General features: G+C 41.0%; 1 protein-coding gene across 2 annotated transcripts in view; it reads left to right on the top strand.

The window, feature by feature from the left end:
- Positions 1-2,900: 2,900 nt before the first annotated feature.
- ATP2A2 (ATPase sarcoplasmic/endoplasmic reticulum Ca2+ transporting 2) overlaps positions 2,901-21,582 on the top strand; it is a 58,223-nt gene continuing 39,541 nt past the window's right edge. For both annotated transcript variants that reach the window (XM_045534853.1, XM_045534852.1), the window contains exons 1-5: positions 2,901-3,686; positions 4,411-4,428; positions 4,519-4,601; positions 11,168-11,272; positions 15,507-15,645. In XM_045534853.1, coding sequence (XP_045390809.1) covers positions 3,569-3,686; positions 4,411-4,428; positions 4,519-4,601; positions 11,168-11,272; positions 15,507-15,645 — 463 coding nt within the window. In that variant the 5' untranslated portion in view covers positions 2,901-3,568. The remainder of the gene's footprint in view (positions 3,687-4,410; positions 4,429-4,518; positions 4,602-11,167; positions 11,273-15,506; positions 15,646-21,582) is intronic.

The raw sequence follows: 21,582 nt of genomic DNA, 5'->3' as shown, positions 1-21,582 counted from the left end.
ACAAGAACCAATGTATAGAAGAAGTTAGCTAATGGGAGGTGGATTCAGCCCAGAATGAGGTGGCGTTAATGATCAGAGCTGTCCAAATATGGAACAGACTGCCTTTTGCCATCTCTGTCACTTTACAGGAGGGCTGCAGAGGGTCGGGAAGTTGGCTGGGCCTCCTGCAAGTCACTCTTTTCCACTGGCCTTTTCTGTCTGACTAGCTTTTTGAACTACCTGCCTTTTGGCAGCTAATGTCCCCCTTTATTAATGCCTTTGAAGTTCTTTGATCAAATCGTTCATCCTTCTGAATCCATGGTTTCTCTTCTTTTTCTCTTCCTATCCTCAACTGATTGAATGAATATGACTGCAATCCTTGCTGAAAAATACTATTCTTACTTTTAAGAACCTTGTTAACAAGAAGCAAGTAAAACATAATGCATAAAATAAAGTGAATCCAAGTTTTTTCTACATATGAGAAACTAGATATTTCTGCCTTTGGAAGGCTGGGTTATGATACATTTTGGCAACCTATAAACAACAGGTTTCAGAGACATCAAAAGGTTGAGGAACCAAGGGCATAATTATTATGATAATGTACAAGGGGCCAATTCTGGGCTAAAAATCACACTGTTTCAGTCAAAGGGAGTATTCCAGCTTCCAGTAAATAGCTTGCAAAGATCAGTCAAGGAGGGCAGTGGCAACGTGGTAACAGCACCAGTGTGAACTTACACCTTTCTCATCTCTGAGAAACCTATAATGCTGTTTAGCTTTGATTTTGTCTGTTTTAAACCTAATTGTCACCGCCATTCTCATGAGGCAAGTAGTTCTGAGGCCTTCTAGTTTATTTCACAAATTGGAAATCGATGAACTTGAGTTCAGCAAAAATTTCCTGAGGCCCTCCTGTGGGTGAGGCCTTTTGCAAGTTACTGATGGGTTGGGTATGGTGGGACTCATTCATTCCAGCAGCAGGTATTCAATACATGAGTGTATACCAGGGACTGTTCTTTGTACTGAGGATGGACAAGGTAGGCAAGCCCTTGTTCTCGTGGAGCTTACAGCCTAGTCCTCCAAGAGACACCAGGAGACAGGCAGTTAACAGCTGAACAAAAATGCACCATCAGAGGTAAGTGCTGTGAAGAAAATAAAACTAATGTGACAGAAGGGGAACTGGGGAGGGTAGCCACTTTAGATAGCCAGCAAAGACATCTCTGAGGACGGGGCAGTAAAACGAGATCTGAATGAAAAGATGGAACAACACCTGTGGAGATCTGTGGGAAGAGCATTCTGGAATCGTGCAAAGGCTGAGGTCAGGAACTCCTCCAGGAGCTCAGAATTGCACCAGAGGTGCTTACAGCCCCTAGCAGAGACTGGGCCACAGAATAGAGATTCAAAAATCAAATGTCTAAGACAATTTCCAGGCTGAGAAAGGTGACAATCCTCCTCCTGCCTGCAGAGCTTCTATCCATGCTGAAAGAGCGAGGTGAGGTAAGGCCGTAGAAGCGGTAAGAGGTGGTGCAGAGCTGGTCTCAGAGATAAAAGAACCGCCAGCCCTCCATGACCACACCCCCCATGCAGTCACGTGCCGCTCCTGAAGAGGCTCTGATCCTGTGACCTAACCAGTTTGCACCTTGCTTCTCTTAGTGCGTTGCCATACACTAGAATTTTTTTTGTTTGTTTCGTGTAGGGTTTTGTTGGTCCTTTTCCAAGTATCAGTCAAAACTACATGCCAACCTCCACTCCTTGGAAATAATTAAATGGCATGACTGATTTTTTTTTCAGCCGGGTGATGCACTATGATTTGCATCTGTGAAAGGAGTTTATCTTAAGTCGTGAGGCTGAGCCATCGGGGACAACTGAGCTGATTTTTTGCTCTGCTTTTGCTCACGTGGATGGTGCACTACTGCTAAACACAAGAGTGAACTAAATGCTTCGTTCTGCAACCTATTGATTAATACTTAAGCTGCCCTTCTTTGTGAAGCGGATATGTTCACGTTTGGTTCATGAATTCGATGCACTGTCCCTTCCCCTTGTTAAGTAGTATGACTTCTTTATATTGGTAGAATTCTCTTTATCTTGCTGGGACCTAGGCTTTGTACAAACCTCTCAAGCAGAGCAAATTATCTGTGGTTTAAAAACAGGTTTTGGATTAAAGTCCTTTTTTCTCCTGTTGGGGGTGGTGGGAGTCCATAAATCAACCTTCATCTTAATGCCACAGCGAGGCACCTCCTAGCACAAGTCTAGCTGCTATCCAGCAGCTACAGTAGCATAACCTGTGACTTCTATGCAGACATGTATCAAAAGCTGTGTGGGCTATTAAAAATGAAATAAAACCGCCTCCCTCCTCCCTGTAGAGAAGGATTCCCTCAGTCAGGGCGCAGAACCCGCTGGGGAAGAGCTGGTGTTGGCGTGCGAAGCAGCTCTGGGCTTGGGGGTGTGGGATGCGGTGTTCCTGAGGCGACAGATGAGGGATTTTGGCTGCGTGGGAAGGGAACTGCGGAATTCCTCCTCTCGGTTCCTGAGGGGGGCTCTGAAGGAGACAGATTAGGATGCAGAGCGCGGCCCGGGCGACTGAGGGCGAGGAGGCGAGCCAAGGACACCAGCACGAGCGCGCTTCGGGGACGCCCCAGGCGGACTGTGCCCAGGTTCCTCGGCCTCGCCTTCCAACCACCCAGCCTGGTCCCAGGCAGACCCCGAAAGGCAGGCAGTCTCTGGGGGCCCTTCACCCCACGTCCGCTGACGGACGGCCCAGAGAACCGCACCGCCAGAGGAGGGACCCAGCATCCCCCTCTGCTGGCCCCGGCGCCGCAGCGCGCACTGCACGGGCGCGGCGCGCGCGGCCTCGATCCGGGTTCCTGGGGGCGGCGCGCGGGAGGGGGCGGGGCCTGCTCGGCGGCGTGGGCGAGAGGCGCGCGGGAGGGAGGGCGCCGGGGGGAGGAGGCGGGGCCGCGCCGCCCGCGCCGCGCTGGGCGCTCTCGGCCAATGAGCGGCGTCCACATGCCGCGGCGGCGGCGAGAGGGGAGGCAGCGGCCGATAAATGCTATTAGAGCAGCCGCCGCGGAGCCGTCCCCGACGCCACCTCGTTCTCCTCCGCCGCAGTTTCCTCCGCCGCTGTCGGGGGTGCGGAGCTGAGGGACCTGGGCGAGCGCGCTGCGCACCGCCCCACCGGCTGGCCTTCCTCGCTCCGTCCCGCCCTCAGGGCTCGGCCGTGCGCCCCCTCCTCCGGCCCGGGCGGGGCCGCGATTCACCTCTGGAGAGCGGGGAGGGGGCTCGGGGCCGCGGCCTGCGCTCCCGGCGGGCGGTTGAGGGCGAAGGAGGCCCTCCCTTCTGACGAGGGGAGGGAGGGTCGGGAGCCCCCCCACCCACCCGGCAGCCAGGGCCGGGCTGCCAGAGGGGCGGTTGTCTGGGGGAGGGGGCGCGGGGTGATTCAGCGCCCGGCGAGGCGGAAGCGGCCGGAGGAGGAGGAGGAGGAGAAGCCAGTCCGCGCCTGGGCGCCCGGGGTGGCACGAGCCCGCGGCCCGAGTGCGAGGCCGAGGCGAGGAGGCCGCGGGGACGGGAGGTGAGGCCGGTCCGGCCCCCCGAAGCCATGGAGAACGCGCACACAAAGACGGTGGAGGAGGTGCTGGGCCACTTCGGCGTCAACGAGAGCACCGGGCTGAGCCTGGAGCAGGTCAAGAAGCTCAAAGAGAAATGGGGCTCCAACGGTAGGTGCCCGGCGCCGGGGCTGCCGGGGCCCCGCGCGGCCCGGCGCGAGAGCCAGAGCCAGGGAAGATGGCTGACCGGGCTCCACCTCGTGGGTCTCGGCTCCGCGCCCGCCGACGGCTGCGGGCGGCAGACAGGGCCCGCGAGCCGGCCCCGCGGGAGAGAGGTTGCAGGCGGGGGGCACCGGGGTCCGCGCCTCGCCTCCCTTCCCCTCGAGCTCCTCGCGTCTCGAGCCCGTGACCTTCCCGGCGCGCGGCTAGCTCGGCGGCTTCCCCAGCAGCAGCCGGCCCGGGTGGAAGGAAGGACGAGTCTTGCAGCTGGGTCGAGCCCGGCGAGACATTTTCTCGTCCCCAGTCGATTCACAAATCGACTCATAAGGCGTCGTTGTAGTTGAGAAAGCCTCTGATCGTTCTCGTACTACCCAAAGTTACACATCTGGCAGAAGTGATGACATAGCTGAAACGACTCCTTGTTTCAGTAGCCCTAAATGATCTTACGCTCCGGGCTGGAACCTAAAGCCATTGATTACAAGAAATAGTGCATATTTTCTTGAGGTATCGTTTTTGTATGCTTTCTTTAAAAAAATTGAACGTTCATATAACTAGGTGTGTTTTTCAAAGACATTGTTGCTTATAATTTTAGCAGTTCTTTTTGGAAAGACAGAATACTAATTTTTTTTTTTTACCTCTCTCGACACGTTGCCTGACAAATTTCTGCATTCTACAGAGTTACCTGCTGAAGAAGGTAAGTAATCTTAACATGTTCTATCCCCGCCCCCCATTTGTGTGCTGATGTTAAGATGACAATTACAACAAATATGTTTGTTTCTGACAGGAAAAACCTTGCTGGAACTTGTGATTGAGCAGTTTGAAGACTTACTAGTTAGAATTTTATTATTGGCAGCATGTATATCTTTTGTAAGTATAAAAAATTTATTTCCTTTACCCCAGTAAAGCTGAAAATATACCATAGATAAATCAGAAATCATGCTGTCCCTTGGGTGAAAACATATTTGGAGATAAAAGCTGTATTTACATGTTTAAAATCGAACAAGACAACCTAGATATTTTAAAATTGTAAATAAAATAATTCAAGCCATTCATGTTCAGAAAATAGATGCCTCACATTTACCATGCAGTTAGAAATTGTTCCCGAATGTATTGGGGTCTTATAAATTTTTGTGGTTTGTGATTTTAGTATCAAAAAGTTCTTCATTGGAACCCTTTTGTGTTTTGGGTTCTTCCATTGTTATCATGTTGTAAGATCATACTAAGATGATGTTGGGCTCTTTGTAGTCTGTAAATAGAACTTACAAAAGGAATATTCCAGTTGCTTTCCCTTCCTGGTAATGGCAAGGTGACAGTTGTTCCTGACAGTGACAAGAATGATGACGGCAGTGATGGCACCACTGTTGACCAAATTTGGTCACTGACCTTTAGGGTGGTATATTTATCTAAATTGGACCCCTCTCTTGAGTGATTCCTAGGTTGAGAGAACAAGGTTTAGTACAGTTGGTTCTAGATCTTGAAAGGAAAAAAAAAAAAAACAGCATAGTGTTTTTTTCTTGTTCTCTATGTGCTTACCCGCTTGAGTCGTGTATGGTTGCTAAGAAACTAGTGAAATGCAAAGAACTACCTCAGAAAAAAGGTGATGGGGGTGGCCAGGATATTTCTAGGTTATTAACATTTTTTTTTTCTCTTCAGTATTAATTTTGTTGCATTTTTTTCTCAGGCAATAGATTCCTTGGTAGTTTTCCTAAAAATGGTCATGAATAGGACACAGATGTTCTTAATCCTAACAGCATGAGATGCCTTTTGTTCTTGAATTACAGCATTTTGTTTTTACAGAAACCACTGTGGGAAGTGGCATTTACCTAATGCAGTACTACTGTCAAGTTTCACAAAATTGACACAGCTTCTAAGTTTTAATTTTGTGTGTTTATTATATATGCAAGTCCCAGGGATCTACCTCAGTTTTTATGACAACCATACCATGGACAGCTATTTTGAGAGTTAAACACAGCAGTGGGCATTTATTTAGTTCAGGTGAGGGAAGGATTAATTTCATACCCATCTTTTAAGCAGTGTCAGCAAGAGGTAAACTTTTGGAGTAATTTTTACATAAATTTTGCCATAAGACTTTACTATGTCATACTATGTTAGCCAAGTGGTTATGTAGCCATTAGTAGTTCATTCTCCAAGAATCTTTTCTGTGATTTTCATTGAATAAAATTAAGACTTTCATAGCATACCATTCAGCATACTGAATCAATCGCTCCGCACCTCTGACATGTCTGCCTGTCTTTGATTAATTAAAAAAAATTTTGCTTCCAGTAAATGGCTGCTGTTTTACCAATTAAGATAAATGAGTAGAGCTGTTTGATTAACTATAGTTTCAATACATTGCTATGGGGGAAAATAAGTGATATATTTGGAGGTAATATAAGATTTATATTTAAGCTGTCTGCATAATTAGTTCCAAAATAGTCTTAATTTTGGCAGTTAATTGTTGGAATGCAAAAAGGTGATCAGTGACTAGTGTATACAAACCAGAGGTAAAGTAAATTTTTACTGAATTCTGTGTTGCAATTTGAAGCAGTGTTGGAAATAATGCCACTGATGTTAAAATAAACAAGATGTTGGCTATTTGGGTTGTATAGGGTCTCTTGATTTGAGTGACTTTATATTAGCATTTTGGATTAATGATGTGTGTGGATTTTTTTTTAACTTGGAAGTAATTAGGAATTTATAATTTAAAGGCATTTTCAAATGGATTTTAAAATGCTTTAATTTTGTTGTAATGTAGGGCATTGGCTTTTTAGAGAATTATAGAGCTATATTTTGGAGCTGAAATTGGAGTTCCTTTTTGGTAACTACTTGGAGTTATTGCTCAGGAAATGAACTATGTTACATTTTTATTTTATGGGTTGCGAAATAGAAAAAGTGTTTAGGGAGTGCTTTTGCTATAGAATTCACTTAATTTGCTTTGGTTTGTTTGGCCAAGAAATTGCGGATATAAAACCTGTTCAGTTGATTTTCTTCATGTGGCATTGGCACGGCTACTACGTTGTACTTGACCTTTTCATTCCTCATTTCTTTATCCTTCAAAAGAAAGAGCACTGAGTCTTTTTTGTGGTAGCCAGTTTATTCCTATTGGCTTAACAGGAAAAACATGGTAGAATATTCAAGTTCTTTTGGAGAATTGACAGTTCTTATAATGTATACATAATGCATCATTGGGTCATGCTCAAGTTAAAAAGAATATTAGTGATTTATTTCAAATATCAAACTGACTAGTAAACTGTTAACCATAGTTAGTATTCTGCTCTGGCAGAAAGTAGAAAACTGCATTAATGTTTTACTCTTGTGACTGTAGGGATGAAGTTTAATTTGTAATATTTGCCAAAATGTTTTTTTTTAAAGGTGAATTGGATTGGATGCAGTGAACTTCTCCATCTCCCAGTGCATATGAACATTAGAAATTCCTTAATTTGACAGTCAAGTCACCCCTCTCCCCGAGTATTTCACTTTGTCTTTCCATCCTCCTCTTGGTTACCAACTTTGCCCCAAATGTAGCACATCATATGGTTGCCTGACTGGAATGCCGGCTTCATTAGGTATACCTGGAGGATGGTGCTGTTGAGAAAAATCAGGGGGGCTTGGAAATAAGGGAGTACAATTCTCAAATAGGGTGTTCAGGAAAGTCCTCAAAGAAGGTGACATTTGAGAAAAGATGCAAAGGGGGATGAGCATAAGGGTCATGTTGGTCTCCCTCCCGTCTGTCTAAATCATAAAGTCTTCTCTGATAACAATTTGCTTAGGTTTCTCTACTATCTACCCGTTTCCTACCTCAGCTACTTAGATTGACCCTAAAATGCTAATAAAACATCTTAAGCTTTCAGTTACATTTGAATAATTGTGTATATGTCTTCCTACTGAACCTTTTGAAAAGGATTCTTTATTCCTTAGAGTTAGTGCTTTTGATATCACATATGTTCGGGTGAGTTTGTTTTGATAGCATTTTCAAAATACATGGGATGTGTTTACTTTGGTTTTCTCAGAATAGTACATTAAGAAAGTATTTGATACTGCATTTTGTAGTGGTTTAAAATTTTCTAATGTCTGTTTTCTGTTAATATTTTAAAAATGGGATAAAATGGGCAATTTACTGATTATTTAGAACTTTTCTTAAAATAATGGTTCAGAAGATGAATTTTTCAAATACAGTATATATTACTTACACTGTACTTTTTTAAAAACGATTGTATTCAAATTTGAAAACATTGAACAATGTTTTTACATAAACTTTGTGTCTGGATCAGAAACAATGAGTTCTAATCCATGTTGTTTTTAATGGCTGAAAGGATTTTTATTTCCCACCCCAGAAATTGCCATAACATTTGTTGATAATCTTTTGTATCATTTTTGTGAACTGTTTAATTTACATTTCCTCTTTTTAAAAATTTTTTTTATGTAAGTTTCTTCATTTATTGAGCAAGTGTTTGAGTGCCCAAAGGCACAGTACAAGTTTCTGCGAATACATGGAGAAGCAAAATGTGCTTATTATCTTCTATTTTCTTATTATGGTCTTGTTAAGAGCTCAGTCCATTATCCCAACATAGATAACTGAGTCATAGTATCAAGACTGTCTCCCAGTTTTACAGCAGAACATGCCTTTTTACCTTGGATTAAAATTTGCTCTATTGTAGTTCCTATCAAAAGTTAGGAGTGCTGTACAAGATTAATCATGTGGATAATAATTGAAAGATGCCCTAAATTGAAGTTGAGTGTTCATTAGCAAATGGTTACTTTGAATAAGATTGGCAAATTTGAAACTTTGAACTTCTCTGAGCCAGAAAACAGTTACTGTATTAGTGCAAAGCAAAGGGGAAAAAGAAACACTGTTTATGTTTTTAAATCATTTGCAGTAGCCTTTTCTTCCACCCTCCTTTGCTATTTATGAAGTTGGTTACCTTTTTGCTCCTAATGTTTAAATTCATGTACTGCCACTTAGGGTCTTGTATCTTAGAAGTCATATGAGATTTTGTTTCATTAATTTATGCATTTGTTCAATAAATATATATTGAGTATCAACTATGTATCAGAAGCTCTAGGCCCCTAGAGATACAAAGTTGAACAAAAGGCAATGTAAGCAGATAATCCTTTATATTCAACCTGTTGTCAAGATTTTTAGAAACATTTTCCCTGTCTCCTGTGTAGGTATACTTTGTGTAATTTCTGGTAAATTAATTATGAACTCGCCTTATTACAGTGCTAATAAGGCATCTTGCCTTTTGGTAACATCACTCATCCAGTTTTCCTCCCCTTTCTTCACCCCTCTCCCCATCTCATGGAGTCTTTTATTTGTCAGCAGTCATCTTCCCACTTAATGTGAGGACTCAAGAGGTTTTCTTATCCATAGAACAAAACCATGAAAGACTGCCCACCATGATATGACATGGTTGCTCTTAATTTGGGGCTGTAGTATTTAATTCTGTGGGTTATTTGTGATTTCAAAATAGACATTTTTTAAAGTATTCAGGAAATTAGTGATTGTCAATTTTAAATAGGTTTGGGCAGCATCTAAGATATGCCCACTAGTTTTTCATCAAGCGGTAATTTATTTGTAGAACCTTCAAATAACAATACGAATGCTTATGTTTCTTACACATAAACATTTAAAGTAATACAGAAGAAAAGGCTACTACATTGTGCAAGTTAGGATTCGTACATTATTGATGAATACTTGTGAAAAGGAACTGCACGTTTTCTTGAAAAGTAGAGGTTTGCTCTGATAGTTATGTCACTGCTTCCTTTAGTCCTTTCCTTTGCTCTGGCTGTTACAGGATGTTGCTTTAAGTTTGTTCCCCAGGCTTGGCTGCCAAGAGGGAAATTCATACCCACTTTAATAAGGTGTGAAGCTTATCTTACAGTTGCTAATGCCTCACTGACCTTTTGGAAAGGTCCTAGTTACTCTTGAAGTTGAGCAGTTTTTCTCCCCCAAAAGCTAATTAAGTTTTTTATTTCTGATATACTCTCCTTGGCAAATGTTTGAAAGGCTAGTATCAGAGCAGCTGTGATCCTGCATCTTTCAAAATTTATAACTTCCTAGAGAAGTTTTCATTCTGGCATTAGGCCTGGCCTTAACACTAAGAATGCCCTGTTGAAAGCTTGTAGCAGCATTTGTCATATTCATTGTGGTTTTCTACTTAACTCTAGTTCACTAGATGTCAGTGGTGATTGACATCTGTCAGGACCTGGTCCTGGTGTCTCCCTTTTTTTTTTTTTTGTTTTTTTCTCCCCTTCTCCCCCTCAAATTGTTAGTTCTTGTTAATTCATTGTTACCCTCTTGCAAGATTCATGTTGGGCCTTGCCTTAACGTCTTTCTTATTGTTTGCTTTTTGTGTAAAAGCTCAGTTTATAGTATTCCACTAAGTGCAGATATACTCAGATGGTTTCACTATTGCCATAAGTCATATCAAAAAGAGTACTTTCATTGTTGACTAGATAGATCTTTTAAAGAAAAGATTTTATTATAAAATATGCAAACATTTTAAGCAATGTTTAAGGAAAAAAATGCAAATCCTGCCTCCTAGATTAAATCCTTAGATCTGTTTAACACCATTTCTGGATTGGCAAGTTTCCACAAAAATTGGTTGTTAAATTTTTAACCATTTAGATTACTCTTTACCATTTTCTTTAAGATTCATTGTGTTGGGTTCTCTTTTTACCACCTTTGACAGTTGGTGGATTGTGAAGTACAGTGTGGCCCTTAATTTATAGCTTCTAAATCTTAACAAGGTTAGAGTTGTATGAGCTAAAGTTTAAATCCTCTGCTCATTTTTCTTGGAGCAGCATTCTGTATCCAGTTATATTTTTGGACTTACCTCTGAAATGCTATGGTGCTGTAGTAGATATCATATGGAAGATAACCTTCAAGATAAACTCCTGATCTCAGAACAGCATTGGAGTAATTCTGAGATGACCTTTAATAATACCACTGAAAATAAATGGGGGATTAACAGTTTATGTACTCTAAAATTTGAGTCCATAGTCAAGTTTTACTGTGAATTTATATACTACATATGGATATTATTTGATATGAATATTAGCCAAATCAACATAGCTTTGATGATCACTTTTTACTTAAATAAAATCAGGAATTTAAGTTTTACTTTTTCTCAATATATACATATAAAATGAATGGAATTTAGTTCCCCCAAAAGTATTTTATTTGGATTCTAAAATGGAATTATGATATCAAAAAATTAACTCTTAAGGGTATTAAGTATAGTTTTGACTACCAAGAATTACAAACAGAACGTAAGTTATTTGTGTCATTATATTTTGCTGCCATTTTTTCTAGAGAAGGTAACAGAATAGATTTTGTCTATTATAATTCCTTTAGTGCTGGCCACTTTTGTTATCAAGTGGTACTAAGCCTGAAAACATAATAATTCTAACACATGGCATTTTTCTTCTAGGTTTTGGCTTGGTTTGAAGAAGGTGAAGAAACAATTACAGCCTTTGTAGAACCTTTTGTAATTTTACTTATATTAGTAGCCAATGCAATTGTGGGTGTATGGCAGGTAAGCAAAAATTCTTGCAACACTAAATTTTAGTAACTGTAAGTGATTTGAATTGCTTTAGTCTTTCTGTTTTATTTCCTGATGTACTGAGGAAATATGTGGAAAGTCTACATGCATTTTTTTGTTTTGTCCATTAATTTATTTATTGCAGAATTTTAGACCTCACACATGTAAACTTTGCTGTTAAATTGCTCAGCCTTCATTGCAAGGAGTTAAAATAGATGAGAGAAACTACTTAAGGAAACCAGAAAATGTGGAACCAGCATATATTGTCTTTATATTTCTTAGTTGCTTCCTGTGACGTCATAAACTAAATTTCATGTTTATTCTCCTTGGATTTTTTTTTTTTTAGTGGGATTAGCTGTAAAAACTATTTAAGCCCTAAATTGTTTTCCCCGTAGTGCTTACTCCTGGCTGTGTTCCCTCAATTGCCCAGGCTTTTGTTATAGAATGAAAGCTAATTTTACTACAGAAACATAAGGGTATCTCCCATTCACATAATTGTTCTGCTGCTACGGTCCCCAAGCCCCAGGCTTCGGACCAGTATGGACCAGTATCTTGCTGTGGACCGTTAGGGACAGGCTGCAGAGCTCTGCGCGGCACACCCCCCTCATCCCCATTGGAAAAATTGTCTTCCATGAAACTGGCCCCTGGTGCCAAAAAGGTTGGGAACTGCTGTTCTGCTGCAGATATCTAGTTGAGGACTTCAATTTTTTTTAGGATCATCGATCTGTTTGAGGTTTTTTTGGATAGATTTTAACAGACTCTGACACTAGTACTTGAATGAATTTGAAGTACTGATCTTTTAGGTTTTTGATGGATATAGTCACCCCTTTGAGGACTAAAATAGAGTGTGCCTGTTGTTCTTAAAGTGGAAATGTCTTATAAACACACGTAGTCCTGCTGGAATTGTAAACTAATGATCTTGGTAAGTGTGAAGGTCTTTATGTGGTAGGTTCATATAGAAAGATGGCGTTACTTAGAAGAAATTTTTAATTGTGCTATATATTCCTCTTATTTTTTTTTGAGCAGAAATTACCCCCTTATGAATAGGCAAAAGAAACAAAATAATACATAGCATTACGTTTTCCTTATTTTCAAGCTAATTTGTATTTTTTATTAAATGATTTATGCCAGTTACCATGGTAGGTACTTCACATACATTCCTGTTTATTTCATCCTTACTGTGGTCTTGTAAGGTAGATGATATTCCCCTTTGATAGATGTGATATTGAGGTTCAGAGTGATTAAGTGACTTATTAAAGGCCATACAGGTGAACCCAGGCCCAGGTTGATCTAAATTCTAAAATAATATTTCATAATGGTTTTCACGAGACTTGTAGATTTGTCTTAGCTTTTTTTTTAAAAAAAGAATAGCATTCTTTTTTTTTTTTTTTTTTTTTTTTGAGACAGAGTGTCGCTTTGTTGCCCTGGCTAGAGTGAGTGCCGTGGCGTCAGCCTAGCTCACAGCAACCTCAAACTCCTGGGCTTCAGCGATCCTACTGCCTCAGCCTCCCGAGTAGCTGGGACTACAGGCATGAGCCACCATGCCCGGCTAATTTGTTTTTTTTCTATATATATTTTAGTTGGCCAGATAATTTCTTTCTATTTTTTTAGTAGAGACGGGGTCTCGCTCTTGCTCAGGCTGGTCTTGAACTCCTGACCTTGAGCGATCCACCCGCCTCGGCCTCCCAGAGTGCTAGGATTACAGGCGTGAGCCACCGCGCCCGGCCTAGAATAGCATTCTTAAGTCTTTTTTTTGAGACAGAGTCTCACTCTGTTGCCCAGGCTAGAGTGTCGTGGCATCAGCCTAGCTTACAGCAACCTCAAACTCCTGGGCTCAAGTAATCCTCCTGCCTCAGCCTCCCGAGTAGCTGGGACTACAGGCATGTGCCACCATGCCCAGCTAATTTTTTCTATATATATTTTTAGTTGTCCATATAATTTCTTTCTACTCTTAGTAGAAACGGGGGTCTCGCTCTTGCTCAGGCTGGTCTCGAACTCCTGAGCTCAAGCAATCCGCCCGCCTCGGCCTCCCAGAGTGCTAGGATTACAGGCGTGAGCCACCGCACCTGGCCCAATCTTAAGTCTTAATTCTATATCCATAGTATACTGAATAGTCTGACCAATTTTAGAGGTTTCTTGCCTCTTCAGAGTAAGGAAAATTCTAGTTACAGTGTAAGGTAGTATGGGGGAACATTATTTCTGATCAGTGTCATCAAGAAAGGCTTAGAAGCGGTGATAGGCAATTGGGAACTAGATACAGAAGTGGAATGTTGTGGGTGGAAGCTGGAGAGATCATTCCAGAGAGGAAGTGGCACGAGCAGAAAGGTATGAAATGTGTTTTGAGGAATGATGAGCCAATTCAGGTTCAAGTAGGAGATGTAACTGGGGGTTGGGGGTGTATGTGAAAACTTTCAGAACTAAAGGAAACTTCAGAAATCGTGTAAGTTATCCTTTTGTTTATAGCAAGCTAGGTATATTTGTATTTCCCCAAGTTGACCTGTTTGTGGTGTAACCTATTTAAATTTATGATTATTCAATTCCTTTTCTTAATCCCTACACTCTATTCCGTTTCATAGTTTGAATTGAGCGGGGCAGTGAAGACTTTTTCAGTGGTTTTAATTGTCATCTTTGTCCTCGGGGTCTGAGATAGTTTAAGTGCATGCTTCTAATTTAAATGTGTCTTGGCTGGTTTTTAGTAGGAGCAAAATACAGTGCTTTTGGGACATCTGCTTAACTTTGAGCAGTCCAGTTAAATTCTACCTGACATGACCTTGAAGAGTGAGAAAAGAAAATAAAACTGCTATGATTCATAAGTTTACAGGGGGGAAATCCTATGGAAAAAGAAGTTTATTTTAAATTTGGCCGAGTACCAACAATGCCCAAGAATGTATTCTTTCTCCAATATCAGTAACATTTGAATTTATTCCAAAGGACCTTTATAGTAGTGACATTAATTATGATTAAATATCCTAGTATTTCTGCTAATTATAAGGTGATGCAGATAAATTCATTCTTTAAGTACATCTGATACGGGATTGAAATTAATGTTATCATGAATTTATCAAATTTAAGATGGCCGATACTTTTTCCCAGGGTGCGTACATCAAAATTGAGACTCACATACTATTAGCTTTCAGTTTTGTGGGAGTCAGGTTTGATTCTGTTATACATCTTTGATTTTAAAATTGAGAGGAAAAACCGAAGTCTTGATATGTTCATATATGATATGCTACGTATAATTATGTGACTGGCAGTGCTCTTGAGATTCCAGCTATTCATTGGTCTTTACCACTGGTGAGATAGTTCTTACAATTTGTGAGATATAACTTGATTTACTTAATTCATCACTCTAGCATTTACTGTGTGCCAAAATAGTCTAAAGGCATTTTACAAATAACTTATAATCCTCACAAGCATTGAGGTAGGTGCTATTAGTGTCTTCATTTTATAGGCAGTAAACCTATGTGTTTAACTTACCCACGGTCACATAGCTGTTAAGTGGAAGAGCCCAGATTGAACCTAGGCAGCCTAGCCCCCCCTCACTGTTAAGCTGTACTATCTTTTATGCGAGACAGGATCGATTTAAATGCTGTGGGTATGTGTGGCTGGAGGTATATGTTTAAGGATAGCAGATTTTTTTTTTTTTTGAGACAGACTCTCACTCCGTTGCCCTGAGTAGAGTGCCATGGTGTGGTGTCAGCCGAGCTCACAGCAACCTCAAACTCTCAAGCAATCCTCCTGCCTCAGTCTCCCAAGTACCTGGGACTCCCAAATTAGCTACGACGCCTGGCTAATTTTTCTATTTTTAGTAGAGACTGGGTCTTAACTCTTGGCTCAGGCTGGTCTCGAACTCCTGAGCTCAAGCAATCCTCCCACCTTGGCCTCCCAGAGTGCTAGGATTACAGGCATGATCCACCACGCCTGGCCAGGACAGCAGATTCTGTAACAGCTTTTCCTTATATGGTTCCCAACTCCCCCCCACCACCTTTCTTGGGGGTGCTTATCTTTTCATTTTTAATACAAAATCATAAGTGCCCTTATAAAGTGTTTATTGCCTTAAAATGTGAGTTTAATACAGGTGTTATTAGTGTGCTACTTGCTCGCGCTCTCCCTCTTTCTTTTTTTTGTTGTTGTTTTTAAAGAGTAGAACTCTAAAATTTTATTCCTTGGGCTAGAAATACTTAACGACAGGCAGGTGTTTACTACTCTTCTGTTTTCTTTTATACAGGAAAGAAATGCTGAAAATGCAATCGAAGCCCTTAAGGAATATGAGCCTGAAATGGGCAAAGTATATCGACAGGACAGAAAGAGTGTACAGCGGATTAAAGCTAAAGACATAGTTCCTGGCGATATTGTAGAAATTGCTGGTGAGTTGAGTTTGTCATTTCTCTTGTATTCTAGATTGTATTTCTGAATGCCGTCCTTTTCTCAAGGCTTATAATTATAAAATGATTGTCTTTGTGTATCAATTATACTAACACATTTTAGTGCCATTCGTACAAATCTTATTTTTGGTAAAATTTTGAAGTGTTTCAGTACCTCCCTTCATATTGTTGGTAATGTTTTTTGTTGTTTTTAAACAGATGTTCTGAATTCTTCTACTTAACTAGTTTAGGTACATTGTAAAACACTAGTGCTGGAGAGGTAAAACTTAATGTCTATTTGACAGTTGTGAGCAATTTGTTAGAATACTGGTTAATGGCTACACAGTGTTTTCTATTTTGGGTACTTGGTACAAATGTTAAGGCATACTTGTAGTTACCAAATTGAGTTGATGGTTAAGAGTCATTTCATGAGTCTAAAAGCTATGCTTAAAAATACTTTTACATCACACTGAGCCGTGTGTCCTTACCTGGACTCCAGGGATCAGTTTCAAGGAGTATGTGAATCTACTGCGAGTCCTGAGCTCTCCACAGACCTCCCAGGGGTCAATATGTCACTGCTGTAGATCACTGCCATATTTCTGAGACCCCAGAATTGGAGTACCCCTGGGACCAGCCAGAACAATCTAGATGGTTTTTTGGTTTTGGTTGTTTCACTTATGAAGATTCATTACATAGGATTATTCAGATTATCATGGCTTGTCATACCCTTCTGAGTTTAGTGTACTCTTTCTTTTTGTAAATTGTCTCATAGTAATTAATGCTTTTCACTGTCTTGGGGGAGGTATGCTTTGTCTTTATTGTCTTACTCATTTGAATGAAGAGAATTCAGAGAGCTGCATCTGATAGCCTGTCTTCTATAGCTTTGGCCTCTGAAAAGAAATTGCCTTGTCATATTCTTACCTGTAAATTTTGTTCTTCCAGAAAAAAAGGATAGTGTTGCATATATGCTAGTAAGTTGATTATTTGGGGCTGCTGTGTGTGGTATGTGTGCGCAAATGACTTAATAGCTTACTTAAGAATAGCGTTAGCCGGGTTGATGGCTCACGCCTGTAATCCTAGCACTCTGGGAGGCTGAAGTGGGAGGATTGCCTGAGCTCAGGAGTTTGAGACCAGCCTGAGCAAGAGTAAGACCCCATCTCTACTAAAAAAAAAAAAAAAGAGGAAGAAGAAGAAAAAGAAAAATTAGCTGGGTACAGTGGTGTGTACCTGTAGTCCCAGCTACTCAGGAGGCTGAGGCAGGAGGATCGTTTGAGCCCAGGAGTTTGAGGTTGCAGTGGGCTATGATGACACCACTGCACTCTAGCTGGGGTGACTGAGTGAGACTCTGTCACAAAAAAAAAAAAGTGTTAACAAAAGTACAACTCAGAATGGAAGTGTTCTGGCTATGGGAGTTTTGGTTTGGTGTAGTGTGTGTGTGTGGTTGGTTTCTTTTTGTTTTTTTTTTTTTTTTTTGAGACAGGATCTCACTTTGTTGCCCTGGCTAGAGTTCACTGACATCATCATAGCACTCTGCAACCTCAAACTCCTGGGCTCAAGATTCTCCTGCCTCAGCCTCCTGGGTAGCTGGCACTACAGGTGCATGCCACGACACTCAGCTAATTTTTTTTAAGTTTTGTAGAAATGGAGTCTTGCTATTTCCCAGGCTGGTCTTGAACTCCTGGCCTCAAATAATCCTCCTGCCTCGGCCTCCCAGAGCGCTAAGATTACAGGCATGAGCCTATACCACACCTAGCTTAGATTTTTTAAACTCTTTATTTTGACATAATTTCACACTTGAAGAGAATTTCCATATAACCTTCACCCAGATTCTCCAAATGTTAACATTCCATCACACGTATATTATCATTGTCTTTCATTCTATGTCTATGTATGCACATTTTTGTTTGAACTATTTGAGAGTATGCTGCAGAAATGATGCCACTTTACTCCTAAATACTTCAGTGTTTATTTTATAAAGTCAAGGACATACTCTTATATAACCCCAGTGTAATTATCAAAATCAAGAAATTGATACTGTGAAGACAGTATTCATTATTCAGAATTTACCAATTGTCACTTTTTTTCCTTTTTTTTTTTTTTTTAAAGAGGACTGAGCCAGCCAGGAGCCAAACTGTCACTTTTTTTTTTTTTTAATAGCAAACTTGAGTTAGGGAATTCTGATGGTGATGTGGAAAATATAGGTCAGGATGGGGAAGGCTGGAGGTAGGAAGGCTATTTTAATAGTCTAGGCAAGAATTAATGAGGGCAGTAGCATTAAGGATAATGAAGGAAAGATTTTGAGTTTATGCATAGTGGTTGTCAGGCAGGGATGCACATCGGAATCATCTGGGGGCACTCTTTAAAAGTTTTTACCAGGTCTCAACTCAAAAGATTAACTCTGAATCTTCCTTGGGTATGGAATTCTGGTCATGTGTAGTTTGAAAAGTGAGCCTCTGACTTAGATGCAAAGCAACAGATTTTGTTAAGTGAATGGATGTGGGGGTGGATAAGGGTAGGATGTAGAATCAAAGATAACTAGTAGTATTTCTAGTTTAGGTGATTGGTTGTGATGGTACTAGTAACTGAGGATGGAAATATTGGAGGAAAACAGTTTGTCTTTCCACAAATGTATATGTGGTAGGTGGGGTTGGAGATGATATCACCTAAATGTGTATATGAGATTCTGTTTGACCTTATGTTTATCATTGCTACAGCTTCATCTGGTAGTATACTCTTTAGTTTCTCAAGATTATTTTAGGCATTTTTAGGCTAGTTGGGTTATTTTATTTTTTATTGGTTTTCCCTCTCCTCCCCCTCCCTAGTTGCGTTATTTTAATGTTTTGAGTCTACTTAAAGCCTTAGAGAAATTACCCCCAAAGTGTTTGTCCTTAGTTTGCATCAGGAGATGGCAATGGTAAACAGCCTCAGAGGAAATCATAGCCTTGATACCTTAAGGCCTTATCCCTTTTAGAGAGATAAACTAAGTCCAGCTTCTCTTGGTGGTTTTGGTTTCTGTTTTCCTCTGAGTCCTGGTTCTTGCCAGTCTTTCCCATCTTGGTAAGTTACTCTAACAGTTTTTTCTTTTTTTTTTTTTTTTTTTCTTTTGAGACAGAGTCTCACTTTGTTGCCCGGGCTAGAGTGCTGTGGCGTCAGCCTAGCTCACAGCAACCTCAAACTCCTGGGCTTAAGCAATCCTACTGCCTCAGCCTCCCGAGTAGCTGGGACTACAGGCATGTGCCACCATGCCCGGCTAATTTTTTTTCTATATATATATTTACTTGTCCATATAATTTCTTTCTATTTTTAGTAGAGACGGGGTCTCGCTCTTGCTCAGGCTGGTCTCGAACTCCTGACCTCGAGTGATCCACCCGCCTCGGCCTCCCAGAGTGCTAGGATTGCAGGCGTGAGCCACTGCGCCCGGCCCACTCTAACAGTTAATTACAAGAAACTTGGAAGTCATCGTGATTTTTCCCTTTCTTATCCTCTAATTTGTCTGAGATCATTGATTCTGTCTCCAGAACAAAAGTTTGTTAACTTCACTGTTTCCTCAGTCACCACACCAGTCCAGCTATCATCTCACACTTTGGCATCATGTCCTAACTAGGTTCTGGCTTCCTTTGTTGTCTTCTTCCAGTCCATTCTCCACACAACACCACAACAGCCAGAGCTGGTTCTTTTTTTTTTTTTTTTTTTTAATCAAATCAGGGTCTTGTTCTGTCACCTGGGCTAGATGGAGTACAGTGGCATCATCATAGCTCACGGTAACCTCAAACTCCTAACCTCAAGCAATCCTTCCACCTCGGCCTCCCAAAGTGCTAGGATTACACACATGAGCCACCATGGCCAGCCACTTTTGCAGTTTTCAGTACCACCAAACTCACCTTTTTTGTAAGGGTAGGGAAATTTTAGGGAGTTTATTAATTTTCCCAGTGCACAGATCTTGCAGTGATGAAGTTTTGGTTATAACCCTGATCTGCCTGGCTTTTCCTTTTCCCCCATGCTATGAAATTTCATTCCCTATATTGTGCAGTTTTGTATGTTGAATTTGATAGTTTAGGAAGGACAAATGATATTTGATCTATAGTGTGTGTGACCTAAGATTTGCAGTCTTCTGGAGTTTCCCTTTCTTATTATTTATGTTGTAGAATATACATAACATAAAATTCACCAGGCTTTTTTGTTTTGTTTTGTTTTGTTTTGTTTTGTTTTGTGTGAGACAGAGTCTCACTCTGTTGCCCCGGGGAGAATGCAGTGGTGTCATTATAACTCCCTGCAGCCTCAAACTCCTTGGCTCAAGTGATCCTCCTGCCTCAGCCTCCTAAGTAGCTGGGACTACAGGTGTATACCACTGCACTCAGCAAACTTTTCCATTTTTAGTAGAGATGGAATCTCACTCTTGATCATGCTTGTCTCAAACTCCTGAGCTCAAGCAATCCTCCTGCCTCAGCCTCCCAGAGTACTAGGATTACAGGCGTGAGCCACTGTGCCCAGCCAAAATTCACCGTTTTAACCATTTTTTTAAGTGTGCAGTTCTGTGGCATTAAGTACATTTACATTGTTGTGCAAGCATCATCACCATCCATCTCTAGAATTTTTTCATCTTCCCCAACTGAAACAGTTTTTTTCCTTAAACACTAACTTCCCATTCCCCCTTTTTCTTGTCCCCTGGCAACCATTCCTTTTCTTTTAATATTAAAAAACAATAGCTGGCATGGTGGCTCACACCTGTAATCCCAGCACTTTGGGAGGCCAAGGTGGGAGGGTCACTCGAGACCAGCCTGGGCAATATAGCAAGACCCTGTCTCTACCCCCCCAAAAATGGAAAAAATTAGCTGGGCATGGTTGTGGTGCCTGTAGTCCCAGCTACTAGGGAGGCTAAGGCAGGAGGATCGCTTGAGCCCAGGAATTGGAGGTTATAGTGAGCTGTGATCAGGCCACTACACTTCAACCTGGGTGACAGAGTGAGATGCTGTCTCTCAAAAAAAAAAAAAAAATCCCTCATCTCATAAATATACCACTACTGCTAAGTAATACACGTATTTTAATCCATTTCTCTTTCACCTATTTCTGAATCCTTCATGGGTAGTGTTAACAGATCCTGATAGTTATTTGCCACTTTTTTCCTCCAGCTCTTTGCCCATAGTATACTAATTGCTAAAAAACATATATAGTGCTTTGACATTGGGCTCTCATATACTACTCTGTCTTTAATTTCGACCATTCTGAGGGATCTAGTACAGAGGTGATAATCTAGGTTTAGATAGATACAGACAGCCCAGGTGTGGGTGACTCATGCCTGTAATCCTAGCACTTTGGGAGGCTAAGGTGGGAGGGTTGCTTAAGGCCAAGAGTTCGAGATAGATAATGGACATTTTATTAAACACTCTTATACTACTAGGCAGTGAGCACCTTAAGAGCAGAACTCTGTATCACGTTGACTATTGTAACCTTCTTGCTGAGCATGTCATAAGTTCTCCATGAATAAAGACTGAAAACTTGAAATCAGAAATATGGGGTAGATTCAGCTAATGTAAACATGCTTATTGTGCGACATGCTGTGCAGAACATTTGGAGTCTGTGTGTGTGTGTTCAGTAATACCTAAACTTACAATGTATGCCAGATACTGTGATAATCTTTCAGATGTTTTATTTATATATATTTTTAAACCATCAACCATTTTAGATACATACTATTACATTTTTACAGTTGAAGGAACTGAGTCTTTGGGATTTATTGCCTCTGGCTTAAACTATAATTAATTTGCTAGAGAACATACAATATACTTTATAAATATATACGTAGCATGTGTATCAGTCATAAAGTCCACTTGTCTAATATTTGTTGCTTGTGCTTTGGTGTCATATCTGTGAAAGTGTTGCCTAATCCAAGGTCACAAAGACTTTGTATATGATGTGAGGTAGGGATTCAGCTTTATTCTT

This window comes from Lemur catta, chromosome 21 (genome assembly GCF_020740605.2).
Source record: "Lemur catta isolate mLemCat1 chromosome 21, mLemCat1.pri, whole genome shotgun sequence".
Lineage (NCBI taxonomy): Eukaryota > Metazoa > Chordata > Mammalia > Primates > Lemuridae > Lemur > Lemur catta.
Note: the sequence above shows the minus strand (reverse complement) of the source record. Positions and strands in the feature narration are given on the sequence as shown.